Source organism: Scleropages formosus, chromosome 7, assembly GCF_900964775.1.
Source record: "Scleropages formosus chromosome 7, fSclFor1.1, whole genome shotgun sequence".
NCBI classification, from domain to species: domain Eukaryota; kingdom Metazoa; phylum Chordata; class Actinopteri; order Osteoglossiformes; family Osteoglossidae; genus Scleropages; species Scleropages formosus.
This window is the reverse complement of record NC_041812.1, coordinates 4,876,811-4,896,864: the sequence shown is the minus strand read 5'-3', so window position 1 is coordinate 4,896,864 and position 20,054 is coordinate 4,876,811. Positions and strand designations below refer to the sequence as shown.

At 41.1% G+C, this 20,054-nt stretch overlaps 1 protein-coding gene across 1 annotated transcript in view; it reads right to left on the bottom strand.

Moving 5' to 3' along the window:
• The window catches only part of cdh7a (cadherin 7a), an 86,153-nt gene that overhangs the window by 23,667 nt on the left and 42,432 nt on the right, over positions 1–20,054 (bottom strand). The window contains exons 4-9 of the mRNA XM_029253486.1: positions 16,249–16,368; positions 8,605–8,772; positions 7,909–8,096; positions 6,737–6,990; positions 4,705–4,841; positions 205–326 (exon numbers count right to left, since the gene is read on the bottom strand). Of these exons, the coding sequence (XP_029109319.1) occupies positions 205–326; positions 4,705–4,841; positions 6,737–6,990; positions 7,909–8,096; positions 8,605–8,772; positions 16,249–16,368 (989 nt within the window). The remainder of the gene's footprint in view (positions 1–204; positions 327–4,704; positions 4,842–6,736; positions 6,991–7,908; positions 8,097–8,604; positions 8,773–16,248; positions 16,369–20,054) is intronic.

The following is a 20,054-nucleotide window of genomic DNA, read 5'->3' as shown; positions in this document are numbered from 1 at the left end:
GCAGATACAGAGACTGCTGGATGCAGCTGTTTTTATTAGTTGGGTTTTGTGTTGATTGAACGCTTGTAAACTGTTCACTAAACACGGAAGTAGGTAAGCGTGAGGTTAGTAAATACCGAACCATCCGTTCACACAAAACACCACCCCCCTGCCAGAAAACGTGTAACTGCAGTGTCCTAAAGCATCAGCATATTTTGAAATTACCTGTCCAGGTTTGGCGTCTTCACAGAGGAAGGTTTCGTAGTCTATGGCGAAGACAGGGGCGTTGTCATTAATGTCCATCACGGTGATGAGCGCGATCCCCTTTCCCACCTGCAATGGATCCTCTGCAGGTGAAGACACAGCACAAATACAGGTTCACTGAACTGATCCCCGGTACTCATTAACATACAGGGCTCCCTCGCTGCTAAGGTGGACATTTCATTACAAGAGGTTTGCTGAATTTCAATATGCCAAAATCCTCCAAATTTTCTTTTTTTTTTTTTCTAATTGCTCATCTTGCAGTAAACCCTGATTTCTGTTGTCCTGACCACCGAGAATCAGCTTGTTTTGAGACTGAACCGAATTAAATCCCGAAATTACATGATGTGCTGAAGTTCCATTCCAAATGCGATTGTTTCCACCATAGATTTAGCTTGATATTGTATTTATTTCGAGCAGTCGAATCAGCTCCGAATACACGTCCATGAGAAATGACACAACGAACATCCAGATGGAGCGTGTTTGTTTTCTGAAAAGCTCATTTCCTCTCTGTTTATTTTATTGTTCCGCTAACCAGGATTACAGAGAGGCCCCGTGGTGGGGCCACCGTTTCCCCTCGCTTTCCGGCAAACTCTGCTCGGTATACTCCAATTGCATGTTAAATCTAATGTAAGCAGGCGTATTCGAGTGTACACACGTACACACACAGCAGATGTGCGTGAAGAAAACCGACACTTGGTTGTGATTGATATCAGTCGGTAGCATTAAGCAGGTTTTCATCAACTTTCCAGACAGTTCTGACACTAGTTAACGCTGGAACATCTGGAGAATGGCCGACATGGAGCTTTTTTCCTTATTCTTAGCAGTCTAAATCACATGCACATGGGTAATCTGGACATCACACCTGCCCGCAAATGTAATTACATGAGTGGGACTGTTTTTTTTTTTTCTTTTCTGAAATTGGATCCTAATGCTCGGCTGCTGTCCAAGACACACCGCAGCCGACTGGGAATGATTTGTCTACTGCCAAGCGTGTTTCCCTTTGATCGGGGCTTTTGCTGACTTCAAAAACCAAGGGCTGATGTCCCTCAGAAGTGGGCACTTCCTGGTGAGTCATTACAAAAGGGTGACGGATGGTCGTGGCTTCACTACGCCTCCTCTTCGGCATGATCATGAAGAAAAGTACCGGTGTGTTTGAATACAGGACCACCTACTGACTTTTCATTACACACCAGTTATTTTCATGTTCAAGGAGGGGTAGGACCATAATGTTGTTCCAAGGGCTACTATAGTTTTGTGAGTGCTCAAAGATTCCGTACTGAATATAGCATCATTCAACATGTGCTTGAGGTACATTTCTGAATCATGGAGAGCAACTTCTACAGCTGAAACCCAGAGTTCACCAGGAGGCTGGCATATTCTGTAACACATTAATATCCTATCTTTGCTTTAGGCTCGGATATTATCGGGTAGCCTAGTTAGTCCCATTGATTTGCAGTTCAAGTGCAGCTTCTGTTGTCTTCTTGATCAGAGTACTTATCCTGAATTGATACAGCAAGAATATTCAAGCTCTATATGAGGGCAGTTTAGTATTTTTTAGTGTACAAACCTAAGATTATAAGTCATCTTATACAAGAGCGTCATCTGAATAATGGTTCGTAACAATATCCTTAAGAACCAGCCCTAAATGTGAGCATGGTTTACTCATGAAATTGGTAAAGTGCTCCAATCTGACTTCTGTAGCCCTCAACCTGAGTAAAATTGAATAAGATCAAGAACATACGCATAGCCCACATTTCTGTGCCCTGCAAAATATAAGGGTTTGAATGAGTAAGAAGCAAGTCTGAGGTTTCCCTGATTTACCCACTGATTGCAGCTACGTTTGGAAATAGACTGTGCAACATCTGCCAGTGATTCCAGCACACCTGCTGTTGATTTAGCATGGCGAGGGAGGGGCCGGAGGTGGAGAAGAGCAAAGCAGCAGTTAATTAGAATAGTTTTTTCCTCCAGTCAGGCAGGAGGAGGATGGGGAGGGAGATGGAGGTGGGGGACTTGTCGGAGTGGGGGTCGGGGGACCTCTCCCTTGCCCACTGTGTCCATGACACTAACATGATTGTTTAACGGGAGCCCCGCAGAAAGCAGGACATTATTTACCGCGGCGCCCCTGGCAGCCTGACAGCAGACGATGCGCTGACATATGGGCTGCTCCTTCACTTTGACACGGATAAAGAAATGGACACAAGTAACCTGAGGCCAGTGGCCAGACATTACTACTGAGCTGGGAGAGCTCTAAGCTTGACGTAAACAATTTAACCCAAATAAAGCAAATGCTGGTGTTTTTACCCAAAAGTGGAGTATTTGTTTATTAAATATGAGGTTAAAGAAAGTGGTCAACCAAAGTATACAGGTTGACTTAGCAACACCAATGGCCTTTGAAAGCCTTATTGGCAAAAGTCCGGATAGATCTGCTTGAAATATTCAAGACATGCTTTTCTTCTGGATAGTAACTTGTTTCTGAGACCAGGCTGGATAATATATCCATTGAATAACGGCTCCAACTACATGCATAGTACTGTCATTGCCATACGCTGTTATCGAGTCGCATGGTCAGTGACGATATGGGTTGTTGAGCTTTAACCATAGTGCAGTGGTCCACCCTTATCCGTGGTTTCGCTTTCCATGATTTCAGTTACCCACAGTCAACCGCAGTCCAAAAATTTTCAATGGAAAATTCTAGAAACGAACAATTCGTAAATTTTGAAATTGAACGCCATTCTGAGTAGTGTGATGAAATCTCGTGCCATCCCACCCAGGACATGAATCATCCACACTGTATACGCTACTTGCCCGTTAGTCACTTGGTAGCATCATCGGTTATCAAAACGACTGTCGCGGTATCGCAGTGCTTGTGTCCAAGTAACCCTTTAAAAAAAAAAAAAAAAAAAATAGAGTATATGTAGGGTACAGTACTATCCGCGGTTTCAGCCATCCGCTGGCAGTCTTGGAACATATCCCCCATAGATAAGAGGGGACTACTGTATTGTTAATGTACTGTATTCTACATCAACAGGTTTCCATGTTCTCTTTGGGTTTTGGTCATGGTCTTGTATTAAATGTTTGTAAAGAGGAAACGCAATCACTACAACAAAAATTTAACTGAGAACATGAGTGAAAACAACTAAACAAAAAATCTCCAAGACAGTCATGTTTGCTGAGGTGCTGTTGTTCAAACTACTCCAACGGTCTCTCGGATGTTGTTGCATGTTTTTGATTACTTTTAGATGCACTCATGATTTTTTGACCATCCCTCGAAAAAGCGAATGTCAGTATTTTGGTTTTTTTTTTAAATTTTTTATCTATGGGAAGACAGACAGATAGGTGAATTATCAGTGAACCAAATGATACAGAAGACCTACCATACTGAAGATGCAAGGGTTGTTGTGCTGAGGGAAGTCAACACTGGCAACACAGATCTCACTGGCAAAGCATTTTTCAAACTCTATAAACCATCAGCTTTAAATGATGAGGTTTTATTTCTCCTCCAGTTGAACATGTCACAAGTTTTCCAATTATTTAAAGTATTTGTGTGCACATTAACAAGAGACAGGCCAGAGCGTGTTGACCTTCTCAGTCAAAGAAACTTAAGATTAAGCTAAATTTAAGGGACAGTCTTGGAAATGAGCTGTCCAAGCTCTTCAATCAGGTTGCAAAGTTTTCAAACTTTAAGCCAAACAATCGCTTTTTAAACCCGCAATCCTGACTTTTCCACTCCAGTGTTTGGTCTCATTATCCCATGTAGATTTGTTGCAGCTTTTTCTAACTGCGAATTACTTTTCCTGGACTCTAGCCTGTCCAGTGCAGGAGCTCCTTGGCTGGTTTTGGCATCTTTGAGAGCTCTGCTCCCTAAAAGATAAATAGGAGAAGACATTTCAATCTTCTTTCCCACAATGCCCTTCAGGGCAGCAGGACGCCTCTGACAATGATCTATAGAATTTGAGAGTGCGTGACGACCACCCGGGGTATGCATACAAGAGGAAATTGGAGCAGGGGTAACAATTACAAGCACTTTTTCACCCCATCATCCAAATCAATGTCCTCTCTCCATCCATTTCCCATTAGGCAAGAAGTCTGAGAGATGGGCACTCTTTAGTGAAGGTCATGGTGAAATCGGCCACAGCACCTGCATGCATTGACCTTTGCAAGAAATTAAGGAACCTGATGCAGGCTTGATAGAGTCGAGTGACTTCAGCAAGTTCCACCTAACCAACAGCTACCACCAACAGCTACTATCGCTACTACTGCTTGCTTCATGCATTCATTCCCAGCAGGTTCAAACTGGCACCACTATAATGATGAACTAACAGCAAAAACTGTGCTAACAACCTGACGTCCGGATGAAAAGCTACCGGTCCCGTCCACCACCGCACTGGCCCCTCCACATATTGATCATTTACGCTTAAACCAGAAGAAAAACCTGTCCATGTTTTCGCAGTGACTACTCACGGCTTTCCATGGCGAATATGGTGATGTTGTGCACAGCATTGACTTCTCGGTCCAGCTGCTTTGCAGTGCTGATAACGCCCGTTGTTGCGTCGATGTTGAAGAAGCGCTCCAGATCCGTGTTGCGGTCAATCGAGTATCTAGTCAGAGAGGCAGTTGCGTCAGGTCACTGGAACGTAAAACTGCAAATAACTCACAGTGTGTCGTGCCAAGACTGTCTCTGCTGGTCAACACAGACTAACTTAAAACAACATAAGTGGTGTGCATCAGCGGTAAGTCGTGAAAGTGGTTATGACATATTATAAAAGCATATGCTTATGCTTTTTAATCTGAAGCACAATGAGTGATTAAACTTTTTTCTGCATTTGAAATCCGACAAGCCTTTCTCGCCGTGAATTTGGATGACATGAAAGGTAATTATCCCCTCTTCACACTGATTTGCCAGGTAACACTGTCTGACCTGTTCAAGCCTGCTGACTCCCTCGCTAACATTAAATGACATGTCCCCTTTAGAGAAAGACAGACTGCAAAAAGGAATAAGTCAGGTTATTTCGGACATGAACAAGCTGACTCCATTTCCTGACGACGCACAGTGCCCAACTATACCTCAACATTTCTCATGAGCAAAATGGGGGAAAAAAACTAATAAGAAACGAAATGCCATCTTCTTCCAAAAGCCATGCCTGTTGCACATGTCAGATCCTCTTGAGGAATAACCTCTGTTAAACAAAAATGCCATTTGTGTCGTGCAAATTTTATAGTCTGACACACACACGTCTTCTGGCATGAACATCACATGGCTCTCTGTTACTCATGATGTTCTTCCAAATTTTTTGGTGCCCTGTTTTGTATCAGACTTTGTGGTCCAAAACACTGCTCACACCTGGCCGTGTGCCTTCAAAACAGCCTGTGTGCATGCCGATTAACACCCTCCCAAAGCCGATAGATTTCTTTACACCGTACCAGTCTCACCTGCCATGCGGTACATAGAGCTCAGATTACTGGAGCTCCGCATGTCACACAACTGCCAGCTAGTGATCCGCAGCCACTCAACACATCCGTAGGACAGGCTTAGGTAACGAAGAGCTGACTTAAATTACTCCACAGCACTGACAAATTCATGTTCCAACCATGTTGTTGAATAATATAAGTCGGGCTCCGAAAGCTCCACCTGAGCTACAGGAGTTTACCTGCAATCAGAGAGGAAGCCCTACAATATAAAGCTGAGTTTGCAGCATACGGGTATGGATATAACTCCGCCTCTCGAGAGGAAGTTTCAGCCCAGATGTTGTTAGTGCGTGTGTGTGCGTGTGTGCGTCCATGTATATGGCTATAAATGTGAGTCCTTCACATTAAAGAGGACAAGAAGGCCTGGCCCCAGGGCCAGTAAACTTCTCAGCGAAGTTGCCGAGATATGAATTTCCTACCAGCCCATCTACTGGCTGCAGTTCCAGCTGTGCTTGATCTTGAACTTGTGAGCTTTTGTTTTGTTGCCACAGAATGATGGTGGTTTACTGCAGGCTTCAGAGCTGAACCATGAGAAATGCCCTGGGGTCGCAATGGACGTACCTTATTACATATTTTTTTTTTTCCCCTATAAAATTTTTTGGAATAAAAAAGGTACAAATTTTGTGGAGAAGCCATGGAGAAAGATGAAAACTAAAAATATAACTTAAAATCTTGTGCTTGCACTTAAATATTGCAGTTCGCTGTCTGTAAACTGGTGAGGGAACACAAGGGAAAGGAATTAATAATTTGTAAACACAAAAAATGGAAATAGACACACACACCATCTGAAACCGCTTGTCCCAAGCGGGGTCACGGCAAACTGGAGCCTAACCCAGCAACACAGGGCGCAAGGCCGGAGGAGGAGGGGACACACCCAGGACGGGACGTCAGTCTGTCGCAAGGCATCTCAAGCAGCACTCGAACCCCAGATCCGCCAGAGAGCGGGACCCGGCCAAGCCCGCTGCGCCATCGCGCCCCCGTTAACGGAAATACGGGTTACCAAAAATTATTGGTTGAACGTTCCCACCTGATGGCGCTATTGGAGGAGTCCGGGTCATGGGCTGAGACCGTCCCGATGATGGTGCCCAACTTGGCGGCCTCGGAGACCACCATCTTGCTGACCGGTGAGGAGAACACGGGTGGCTCGTCCACATCCTCCACGGTGATGTGCACGGTGGCGGTGTCGCTGAAGGTGCCGAGGTTCACGAAACGTGGGTCGATGTTCCGGTTCACCGCTTCGATCCGCAGCGTATAGCTGGCCTTCGTTTCAAAATCCAGCACCTGCATATGGACAGGAAGGAGGGCGTTAAGGAGCTGAAGATGGACCGATTTTCTAAAAGTGCCCCGTCATGACCTTGAAAATGCAGAGCATAACTGCTCCCAATCTGTATTGAAATTTATTGGCAACGGAGTGCAAAGAATTGACTGGAGGACAAACCCATGGCTTCAAGCACTTACTGTTTAGCGGCTTTATTAGACTTATAACTTAGGCTTTTGCTCATTAGGTTTATCAGTACAATAAATGGAGAACCACAACAATATTGTTTTCAATACATATTGACCGGTTGATAATGGTTCTGTAATGAACCAGCGAAAATCCCTATTGGATTTATCCCAAAACGTAAGCCCGATGGGAAAGTCAGCGTTCGGTTCTCCACAATGAATCCCAGCGAATGCATTTGTTGCTTTCAGCAAGAAAACAAAGACGGGACGGGGGAGTCAATGGCGCTGGCAGCCGTTCAAAGATGGAAGCCACAGATTTAGAGATGTGGCTTCATTAATTAACCTTGTTTATTTCACTGGGAATGATTAATGCACAAGCTGTGTGATCCGCGGAGACATTTTCATCAGTTTAACACCTCCAGAAATGAACTCTGCAGATATGTGTTGTGCAGGCACATTCTTTACTTTCAGCAGATCTTTGTTTATCGGTCTACTTTTACCCCTTGGATACATGGAGAAATGTATGGTGAAGAGGGAATAACACGCAGCCAATAGGCTTTGCATAATGCTAGAAACTCATGTTAAAGAAAAAGGCCAATTTCTTCATCCGTTTTCCTGCTGGAAAACAAGCTATTTACTTATTAAAAGGGAAATAATTGACCTGTCATTTTTGTTTTGCAGTTGAATTCAATTTGCATACGATGAAGTAGAGCATACTTTTTTATTAATTGTGGACAGGATGAGATTGCTCAGTACCTTCTGCAGTGTTATTACTCCTTCCTGGGTGTCTTTATCAGGTGCAACTTTGAACATCCCAAGGCCATCCCCATCTATAATTCTGTAGTCCATCTCGGCATTAGGTCCAACATCGGAGTCAGCGGCTTTTATCTTGGCCACGACGGAGGCCACGGGCAGGGATTCCGGCACGGTGAATTGATACGATTCTGAAAAAAGTCCAACAGAGTTATTGATGAGACAGTTTTCTTCCCCTTATCACCTAGCTGCTAAATTCTGACAAGGGCGACATGGCGGACCGCACTCCAGCTCTTTCTGTTGCCTGCGATGTGAACCGGGCACAGTTTCAGCAACCCTGTCTGCACAATAAGAAGGATGTTCCTCTGCCTGTTTTGTGTCAATAGGCACTTAGTCAACAGCGGAAAAAGGAAATACTGAATTATGTCGCGAACCCCTGCATCACAGCCTAACTGTACTACTAGTTCCAGATTATAATATCTATGAAAATATCATAGGAACACTGATTTTATTGATGTATCAGTTTCTTTTCTGTTCAAAATGTACTCCTTATTTGCACGGCAAATTAAAACCCTCACTTTAAAAATGACTGGAGGAAAAAAATACACAGTGAAAGAAGCAGACTTTCGATATCTACATGTATGATGGGCTGAGAAGACACGGAGTGGGTAGATCATGCTGGGCAGGAGAGCATCTTACTGCGAGTGAAGCGCGGCGGGTTGTCGTTCACATCTGTGAGCGTGACAGTGACGGACGTGGTGCCGGAGAGTCCGCCCATCTGCCCCACCATGTCCTTGGCCTGAATGACCAGCAAATACTGGTCTCGAGCCTCTCGATCCATGCTGGGTAGGGCTGTCCTGATTATACCTGCAGTAAAGAGGAAGGAGAAGGGGAGTGAATTGCAGGAAATAAAAATATATGTGAGGGTGTAAAATTTAGTGCAGTTTGGCAGAGGACAAGGACACAGCAGGGGGGCAGTTCTGCTGTGGAACTGAGTAACATATTTACAGAAAATTAATACATATAGAATATTTCACATTTGAAAACACATAAAAGTGGAAATTACACATTTAACGGTTTTCGTGTATGACATTTCATCGTGTGCTGGTAAAAAAAAATGACTTAAGAAAGGTTCTTATACAATAAAAAAAGATTTAAAAAAAAAAAAAAACATTTTATTTTTTGCTTGGGAAAGAGACATCACCTTGTGTAATCAAAACAGATATTGTTGGACAGGGCCTTATGAAAGGCATTGTAGCTATATTTTGGTCTTTATCACCATTTTTCATATCTAAACTGTATACACTATTCACTATTCTTGTTAGTGAAAGGAATGTAAAGTCATGTACAACTGCTGTGACAGTATTCATCATCAGGAATATCAATTCATCGTTTTGCACTTGTATAGCAATCTTTTGACAATCTTTGTATTAATTAAATATAATTAAATACAAATAGCAATATAGCCAGCTCACGCAAAGTGAGATGCCTTACAGCCTTGCATGGTTATATATGTATATTTTAAAGAACTTTTTTACATGCTGAGATGTTGGAGGGAATAAAGGTCAGTTTTTTCAATACATTGTTTGCCTTCAAGTATCCCTTTTCCACTGATCTTATTGTCTCATTATTAAAGGAACACACACTCATATATATACATATATATGTTCCTTTAATAACGGAACACATACACACACTTGTTTTTTCATTGCCCTTAAATTATGTTACAGAGACCTTATGATCAAAATGCAAAGCAGTTTTATAAATAATAAGTTAATGTTAATCACTCTAAATTTGTTCTGCCTACGCATGCATTCATCAATCAAATGGTGTCTTATTATATGTTCCTGTAATCATCTGGTTTCCTCCACTGAGGCATCTGGCACTATCATAGATTTTTCTGCTCTATATTTGTTCACTTCTGATATTTTCATCAACCTAGCTTTTCTTTCACATATACTACAGCTTATCTGACCCACCCCATCAAGAGTGTACCCTACTTAGTCCAACCCCCTATGTTTCTGGGATAGGCCCCACACCACTGTGACCCTAATTTGGTCAACTGGTTAGGGTAAAGTGAGTCAGCAAAGGAGTGAGTTATCTGTCTAATGAGATATAGCTAATCAAAGAACACACGAGTGTCCCAAATTTCTCTTTTTTGCTAATTTATTTAGAAAGTGAAATACAGACTCATATAAAACTGGTTAGAGTAAATAGTTATGAAAATGATAAAAATTACTGGAAAGTGTTGGAAAATATTTTGCGTCTTGAGGAAAAGATGCATGTGCAGGTCAGCACTGGTGTAATAGAACATGTAAAATGGAGCACATGCTAAGATTATAAGATTATTAGAAACAATAATTTGGATCTTGAGCTGACCCACCTGCTGTCCAATACCCCTGCATCTCTCACAAGTCCCTCCAGTCCCATGCAGGGCTGTGACTATGGAATGATTCCATGTCTAGCCTCTCCAGTCCAAAAACGGGCTTCATCGCTATCTGCACCACATTAAATCCCAGTGTTTCCCTATGTCCCGTCTCCGCACCCTCCCATGTCAGGAGCCACACAAGCTTCTCAGGATCACACAGTCCCTGACATTTGCCTAGGAATAGTGTGGCATTAAATCAGTGCGGTCCACACAGTCTGCCTTGAAGAAAACTGTATTTCTCAAGTATTGGGGTTATCAAAGTTCACAAGTAAATAATACATAAATGATACCAGTATGTGGTATGGATTTGTTAAAGGAACAAATACTCTACACGGAAAAATATCAAGGTATTGATCAAGGTACCGGACAGCTGATAGCGTAGTGGTTGGAGCTGCTGCTTTTAGATGCAGAGGTCTCAGGTTCAGATCCCAGCTATAGAACCCCTAGGCAATGTATTTACCCCAGACTGCACCAGTAAAATACTCAGTTGTAGAAATAGGTAAATAATTGTCAGCTGCTTTTGGAGAAAAGTTTCAGCTAAAATTAACAGATTTCATTTTTCTCTAATTATTATTATGACATTTTTAAATAACATTATTATTCCTTATCCAGAGTAAACATTTTGGAATGGTTATTTCATTAAATTGGAATGAATTCGCAAGTTTAATGACACGTCCCTGTTCACCGTTACAACTTTTTTCACCAATGCAATCCTTAAATAAGAACTAAACGCTGAAAGTTATTAAGAAAATCAAAGTTGCTGTAGTCCACTTGGTGCCAAATTACATTGATTATTCCTCAGCCCTGTTGTGATGCATTCTATAACGGATTGTCCCTCCCTCCTTGAAAGATACACTCTATATATAATTTTGCCCGTCACAAAAAGGAGAAGAACCATTTCCTTGAGTTTGAGCCAGAGCAATATGAATGCCAGTGTGAATTTTCTCTTGACCTGTCTTTCCTGCAGAAATAATGGATCGCAAAGCACAATTCTGAAGTCAAGAATTAGAAAGGATGCATGTGTAACTTAATTAGAATGGGCTTATCGTTATTAAGGCTGAGCTGGGGGGAAATACTTGGCCTTAGACTGTCTGCAATTTAGCACCACAATTAGTAGACAGCCTCACTTAATTATGGAACACAGTAAATGTAGACTTCAGGTTCTCTTACAAGGCTTTCCATAACTATTTTTTCGCACAACTTCTTTTATTATATCACATGCCTTTTTAACTTTTACTGTTTTCAAATGATAACAATCTGACAGATTTGCATTCAATTAAATAATACCTTTCTGTGCAACGGAAATGGGCAAAGATAAATCTGTATCATTAGACACTGCCATTTAGGAAAATATCAGGAATGTCAAATTGAAATGCATGGCTTTTTCCCCCCCTCTTCAATATCCCCTTAAACATAATTAGTTCTTTCAAGGCTGTCTGGCCTTTCCTCAAACTCATTTCATTAAAGGCATGAAAGTGTGTGGTAATTTGGTTAAACTTCCAAGACTTTCAGAGAATGACAACCCGTTGTGTACAATCTTGGACTGAGGTTTTGAGGACAGCTAACTGAAGAATGGAAAGTATGGTTTAGATTATTATTATTATTATTATTATTATTATTATTGTTAATTATGACATTTCTATAGCTGACACTTTTATCCATCATGTGTTCCGCTATTTGATCCCTTTGGACAACCAGAGACCAGTTTTTACCGGAACAAGTCAGGGCAAGGACCCTGCTCAAGGGCACAAGAGAAAGAGGCTTGAACATATTGTAACGGTGATGAGGGGAGTTATAACAGCTTTGGGTAAATAGTTGATATTAGTGTTCATGTATGTACATACTTGTGTGTGTGTTGTGCTGATTGGTTGTCATTCTATTTATGTTCAGTGATCAAGAGGGGAATTCTATGGAGTTTCAGGGTAGCCCCTTAACCATGGGGTGCAGTAGGGGGGCTGGGAGTGACCCTGGGGATTCTCCAGTGTTCTGTACCATTTGTACTGTCTGAGGCATCTTTGTTAAGACTGCTGCCCAATGACATGTACTTGTTCAATAAAGAGCACATTCCTTTTACCCTGACTCCTGAGCCAGTTTCTAGTAGCTCCATGGGGGACACTACAATATAACCTTCAGACAGTATACCTATTTCTTTACCACTACACTAACTACTGCCCTAACATTGTTTTTACAAATCTAAGCATTCAAAATTAGTTATGTAAAAAAGTCATTTTAAAATGAAAATTCAGTCACTCATACCATTGTCATATTGTGATACTTTAGATTCCCTCCTACCTGACCACAAACATTGGTACTGTACAAGGCAAGGTCATATTACAATCTCTATAGACAGAAAAAAAGAGTCATTTCTTACTCATGTCAATGTACCTATACAACAATGACATTTTGTTAATTGTATTTGTTGTAACAATTCACAGCCATGTCTGTAGTGACTTAAAATGCAGTATATCCTGAAAAAGTCTTAAAAGAGCCATTTTTTCATAACCCATGATCAAACAATAAATCATCCTATTAACTATTGAATAATACATTGTGATTAATGTGGCAGGCATTCAGAATACAATCGCCTTTTCTTTGCTGAACTGTTACATCAAATTCAGTCCAGAAAGACTATTTTTTCAGTGTCATTGCAAGTGCAAATTTTGATAAAGCATATAGCATCAAATATTGAAAATGAAATTCACCTAATTCATTTTTTAAATTTTAACATATGGCTATGAACTGATTGGCTTTTCATAAATGAATTTGTCTATTAAACTTTAATCTGAGCTACTATACTGTCACACAGTTCAAATGAGCTGTGTTATGGATATTATTACTGTTTTAATTACTGGACACTTGTGTGAAAACATGCATGCAGAGAGCATGTAATAGGACTGTATGGTGGAAAAATGCTAAATGGGTGTTAGAGCACCCATCTGCTTTAATCAGGCAGGAGCTATTTGCCCTGATTATGAAGGATGCTATGCTGCAGGGGGGTTTTTGTGTGTGTGTGTGTGTGTGTGTGTTTTGTTTGTTTGTTTTTTTTTTTTTTTTTTTTTTAGCAAATTGTTGCAGTGTTGATGAAGAGTAACTTAATTAAAAATCACCACATGGACAGATTCCAGGAACTCAATCAACTTCAGTTGCATGCTGCAAACAATCAGTCTTTAACTAGCGGATTTACAAAAAAAAAAAAGGCAGAATAACAATTACTTCTGGCGGCCAGCACTGTGCCATGTGAACCATAGAAAGACTTGACAATTAATCAATTTAGGCCTTAATGCATTGCGTATCGTATCACACAACGGCTTAATTTATTCTAGGTCTTAAAGGGTTTTTTACTTCATTTGTTCTGCATTTTACATCTCTTATTTGTTTTTGCATACATTTAAAGTGTTAAAACTTGCAAAATGTGCCTAGAGCTAGATAGTAAAAATGGCCTAATAGTGCACCATGATGCATTCTGATGACATAAAAGACCTGTGATTTCATGTGGTGTGGAAGAACTGTAGTGAGTCCGAATTGCAGCATGGCGAATTGATATAAACCGTGACATGATTAAAAACCTCCCTATCATCATGAAACTTCATCATCATCAACAAACTCTTCCAGGTTAACTCCAGAGTTTAAGAGTAACAGATGACACCCTTGTAATTAATAAAATTTTTAAAAAAATAATAAAATTTTGTTATTTAGCCAGAATTATAGGTTAAGTATTTGCAATGTTTTTCCTTTAAACTCCTGGATTTTTTACTGAAGCAAGCTGAATATCTATCACAGCTGTACAGCAGAAGGATCTTGGGACTTAACCTTGTGATGTAGAAGTCACAAGTCAGTATCCTTAGCTGCTTCTGCAATACAATATATCCAGATTTTTCATTTAATATTAAACACACACACACATTTTCAGAACCGCTCGTCCCATACGGGGTCGCGGGAAGCCGGAGCCTAACCCGGCAACACAGGGCGTAAGGCCAGAGGGGGAGGGGACACACCCAGGACTGGACGCCAGTCCGCCGCAAGGCACCCCAAGCGGGACTCGAACCCCAGACCCACCGGAGAGCAGGACCCAGTCCAACCCACTGCTCATTTAATATTAGGAAAGAGCAAATGGTTAAAATATGTACCAACTTCATCACAAAACCTTTGTAGCTCTGGGTCATCTCAAACACTTGATGGCAGTCAGAGCTAAAACAGATTTCTGTGCTGAGAAAAACAGCAGCAAGATGTGCAATTATGGCCTAAGGGCAGGTTAGGAGTCAAACATGCATGTTCGTTAATTTATTTTTTTGCTTCTGTACCGAAGGCCAAATCCGAAAGGCCCCTGTAGACTAGCACTCGGTTTGCTGCTTATGTTTTTTTTTCTCTCAGTTTTTTTAGGAATCACTTTGAGGTTAGAACTGTTCAGTGTCTTCTTGTAGGTACTCATCCACAGACCTACACGACAGAGCCTTATAAATTACATTTAAAGATGGGAGTGGGCATTATCTGTAAATGGAAGCATGATTACCCAAGTGCATGAAAGGGCAGTCACTGTTGACACAAAGTTGATCATTGTTACCGTACCTTCTGCTCAGAAGGTAGTTCAGCACATACAAGAATTTCTCAGTACAGGGTTGCAAATAAAATTGTTCCAGCGTTGTTATAACATGTAATTTTACAGTGCTATTAACATTTACATTTACTTACTCAGTTCACATTTTTCTTTAGAGTCACTTAAAATATTAGGCTACTTATAGTACTTACCTAGTTATAAAGCAGTTTTTTTTTTTTTTTACACAATTCACGATAAATACTTCACTGCAGGCTACTACAGCAGAAGGTGGGATATGAACCCATGGCATTCATATGCAAAGTGACAGTTCCAATCACTACGACACCTACCGCAACCCCCACCCCCACACACACACACACACACACACACAATGACAGGCATAACAGCAGAAGTGTTATCAAAATGCCACGATATCTGAGTTACAAAGTTTTTATAGCAGGATCGGGTGTTTTTATCTTGCATACAGTTAAATACAGGAATACAACTCATATGCGGTATGTATTTCTGTTCCTCTCACAAGGACACTTATGTTGGTAATACCTTCACCCAATTACACAGGGAATCAGCATTCAGAAAGACAAAGGGAAGATGACCTTTCCAAGCTTTGAGGCAATTTTCCTCGTTCCACCTTTTTCTTTAGTGCAAGAGCCAGAGGTGCATTAGTATTCATGACAGGACTGTTTAATTCGTGGGGACAGATTCCCATTCCAGACAACAGTCTCTTAACATTCTCATAACAGAGCGAATCAATTCAGAACCCCGTAAACGCCGTGGAGAACAAAGCAGGAGACACCTGCGGCGGGCCTGTCTGAAATCCTTCTCCAGGTGATCACACCCCCAGGTGCTGCCAAAAATCCATGAGAGGAAATGCGACAAGCAGGCCGCAACCAGTTTAACCCCCCAGAGAGACATATTTCCGTCTATACAAATGTCCTATATAGACTATGATTGTACCATACCGATCCCCTCCGTTAACACAAAGACATTTTCCTGTCTGTTTCATGCAAAGCAGGCAGAGGGTTCGGCTGCTGAATTGGCTGTGGATGAATTGTTGTAATTGTGGCGCTGAATATTTTGGAGAATGGTAACATGTCCAATTGTAAAGTGGGAATCTATTTCTCTCCAAATCCCTTGCAGTCACGGTGAGTAACAAACTAATAATAATCACGAGTGTCTCTGCGGAAATTAAATTACCATGAAACCACAGTAGTTTCCGGAACGTGGTGTCTCAAAAAGGGGTCAGTATCAGTCATTTCATTCCTTGGTTACCTCTCCAACAGGGAAGGAAACATAAGAGTTCATGCTTCAGAAGACCAGTTTGATTAAAACTCAATGCTTCTCATTGCTCCTATTTGTTTACCTGTCTTCGACTCCACAGAGAAGTAAGGCTGCCCCTCAAGAATGCTGTAGACCACCCTGGCACTGTTTCCATACGTGGGGTCATCGGCGTCCGTCGCCACCACCTGAACCACGGACGTTCCTGCAAAGACAGAAGGCATCATCAACCCAACGACATTCCAGGCGTTTACACTCACACCTGGAAAACCAAAGTGCACGCTGTCCGCTCCTAACTTCGAGAAAATGTCACGTAATAAGCATGTTAAACTTGATAAACAGAAATGCTAAATTTTTCATTGGGACAATAATGTGGATTAAGGGGCTTGTTGCGAGTAGGGGGTTATTTTTTCCGGCCAAAGAAATACAACACCCTTGTGCCTTTCAGCCGGGGAAAGTACAGCGATCAAAATAATTGACAAATGACTAAAATGTTGGCATTTAACACCTGCACAATCAGGGTCCCTACTCGACGAAAAAAGGGGGACTTAATCATGCAGCTCCTTATTTTTATTCTGTACAATATGGGAGGCAAAATAAATAAATAAAACAAACAGAAATCTGGGAAAGCTCTAAGCAGAACATTTTTTAGGCAGCCAGTCTTTGCGGCGAATGTCCCATGATGCCTTGATTGCACAAACGTGTTCAATCAATGTTAACAGAAGCAACACGCACCACCCATAAATTAGACACAGTTCGGTTTTGGTTAGCAACGTTTAAAAAGTGCAACATGCATTTGAAAGGTTGCTTCACATTTCCTTTTCATAATCTTTGGCTCCTTCTTTGCCATAAAAAGCTTTTATTTTCAAAACCTGTGACTTACCACTCAATCACTACTGATGAAATTTGGTTGCAATCTGAATGCAATTTGTAGAATTTACCATTCATTCAGTGAATAATTTGGTGGAAGGATCATATATCCAAAAAGGAATGTGTTTTTCCCATCCTGGAAGGCTTCTGTCCAAATAACGTCAAATATGTTATTTGCAAAGAACTTTTCTGTGAAAAAAGATTCCGTCTTACTCCTTTCAATGGCCCGCATTCCCACTTCCCATTCAAAGTCAATTTATTTTACAGGAAGTCATCCCATCTGAATGCCGTAGTAAATAATATCTGATAAAAAAAAAAAGTACCGCCTTCGTTCTCTTATTCATTTCCTCGTTGCATATCATTTGTTTACTATGGTAATTGAGCTCATCGTGACAGGTACTGACTTTTAAACAGGATTTGTTGCCAGTGATTAAGAATGCGTCTGTAGTTACATGTGTGCTCCGTGAGAAAATAGGATAACAGTTCTAACCTTTTGAGTTAAAAAAAATCACATTACTGAAAAGTGAAAGCAAACACTGAATATCTCGTAAATGCAGCCTTGCTCAGGCATCAAACATCGCAGTCCATATCCGAAGAACTCAACATCTTCAACTTGGGTTGAGTCCTTCTTGCAGTTTTCCACAATGCTTCAGTCAAAGGCAAAAGCCGCCTTCCTGCTGGGCTCGCCTTCCGGACTGTTCTCTGCTATCCGTTTAGTTAAAGGGCTAATTTAAAATGGCAGGTTTTCGAAAAACGACAGTTGGGGGGGAATGTCTGCTTTATAATGACACTTTTTTCGTTTTTGGTGAGTATGGCCTTTGCAGTCTAAAATGATCACATAAAAATGGTCTGAATTTTAAAATATTTCTTTTGAAAAGAAGTACAGAGCTCTCACTGTTTCTGTACCAGTGGCACATAAAAGAAAGCACTGACTTCCAGTTGGGCTGTATTTTACTTTAACAGTAAAGTGCCTAATAACAGCTCCCAGTCACTTGCATAAGCTGTATTTATGGGTCGTTACAGAATTCAGCGCTCAGAAAAAAGGCCAGATTAAAAGTCTCAATTTTGTGCCATTAAGTAGAATTAGGAGATTTAGTGACTTTTTCCAGTTCGTTCCATTACCCACACACGGAGAACTCGTAAAGCTAGCTTAAGCTTATCGTAAAAGAAAAAAAGTACATTTTTTATGCTTGTGGCAGATATATTGAGGTAATAGTGGACATAAACTGTGGGAAGTATATATGTAGTATCCAAATAGCAACAAGAAGAGAAATGTACTGGGAATTAAATATGTTCATTTATTTATGTGGGCAGCTGTTAGCGTAGTGGTTAGAGCTGTTGCCTTTGGACCCAAAGGTCAAAGTATTGGATCTTACCTCCAACTGTAATATCCTTGAGCAAGGTACTTACCCTAAATCTCTCCAGGAAGAATTACTCAACTATGTAAATGGGTAAATAGCAGTAGGTAACTTAACATTTTAAGTCGCTTTGGAGAACAGCTAAATTATTACATGTTTAAAGGCTAGGATGTTTTGTCACTTTTGTGTAGCTTGACTAGGGAATTAGGAGAGAATCCAACAAAGTACTTGTTTTTTTTTTTTTTTTTTTTTCTACTGCTGCAGCAGCTGTAGACAGAAGAAAAAAAAAAAAAAAAACAAGTTCTTTAACTCTGGGACTGGAAGCCGACAAAGCTTGATAAGTGCTAAATCAGACAGCGGCAGTTTCCTTAGACACAAACCACTGCTTCTGGGAAAATGAGTTTGAATGAGCTACGACGTTCGAGGTCCTGAGCGGGTTAAGGCTGATCGCTGCTAATGTTGCATCCTCCGACGGCAAACATGGCACTCGCCGCTTCCTCGGTGTCATCACACATCTCATTAGCAATGTGCTGTTGAGTAAAATAAGGTTTTGGGTCGCGAGGTCTTCACATCTACCTGTCAGCTCTGGTCCTAATTACCTAATTAAACCCATAATTTTCTCCTAATTGAATACATTTATCATTCGGGTCTTTGGTTGTTAATAATTTATAACACATCTATAAAGCAATCACTGAGTTGTCTACCCTTGGTGCAGTTTATGGCACTGTAAAATACTCTCAACAGATACTTGCAAGGAGCAAATGAATAATTCATATATCATTTAGTAGTACAAGAGTGAAAATGCGGAATTTGCGAATTGGTTTGTTGGTTAAATATAATAGCGGATGTGGATATTGGGGTAATTACTGAACCGAGATGTAAAAGTGAACATCTGTCGTAAGCGCAGAGAGAAATCTGTTTATATAACACTTTGGATTTAACTTCCTGTGTAATTTTACCCCGTCGACAATAGGAAATATTCCGGAACTATGAAACCAGTCATGCCAATAAAAACAGAAGCAGAATGGTAAACTAAAGATTCTGTAACAATTCTGAATGCTTAAATAGCTGGGTGCCAGTGGATCCCATCCTCTGTTTTGTGCACACATAATCCCCCAATGTGTAAACATACGTGAAGAAGCACTTTGTGATTTCCACAACTGACATAGCAGGTGGAACCGGGAGCTTTCGGTGTGCGTGGATTTCCCGCATTTTTATGCAACGGTTATCTACAAGAAACACGTCTATGGCAAAGCCATCGCCTGTTGCACAAAATAAACAACCCCGGTTCATCCTCGGTGGATTCCGACGTCGCTCTTACGCAAATCTCTTACGCGAATCATCGTCCAAAGCCTCAAGTCTTTATAACCCTGGTTAAGGGAGGGTTGCCCATTTTCTGTTGTATTGTTTTGCACTGCTCAAAAAACTTCTTTGTCTATTATATATTTACTCGTTGACTATTCAGGGGCATTGTGCTATTAGAAGAAAGTAACTCATTCGGTTGGCCTGAGTGCTTCTGCTGATATCTGCTCATTTGTGACTTGTTCTTGTTCTTCACGGAACACCATTTGGAAACCCGTCTAGTTCCTGCAACACACATCTGGCACACATCTGCCTCATGGTAGTCGTTATAAGTGGCACGGAACACATTCGGATCACATTC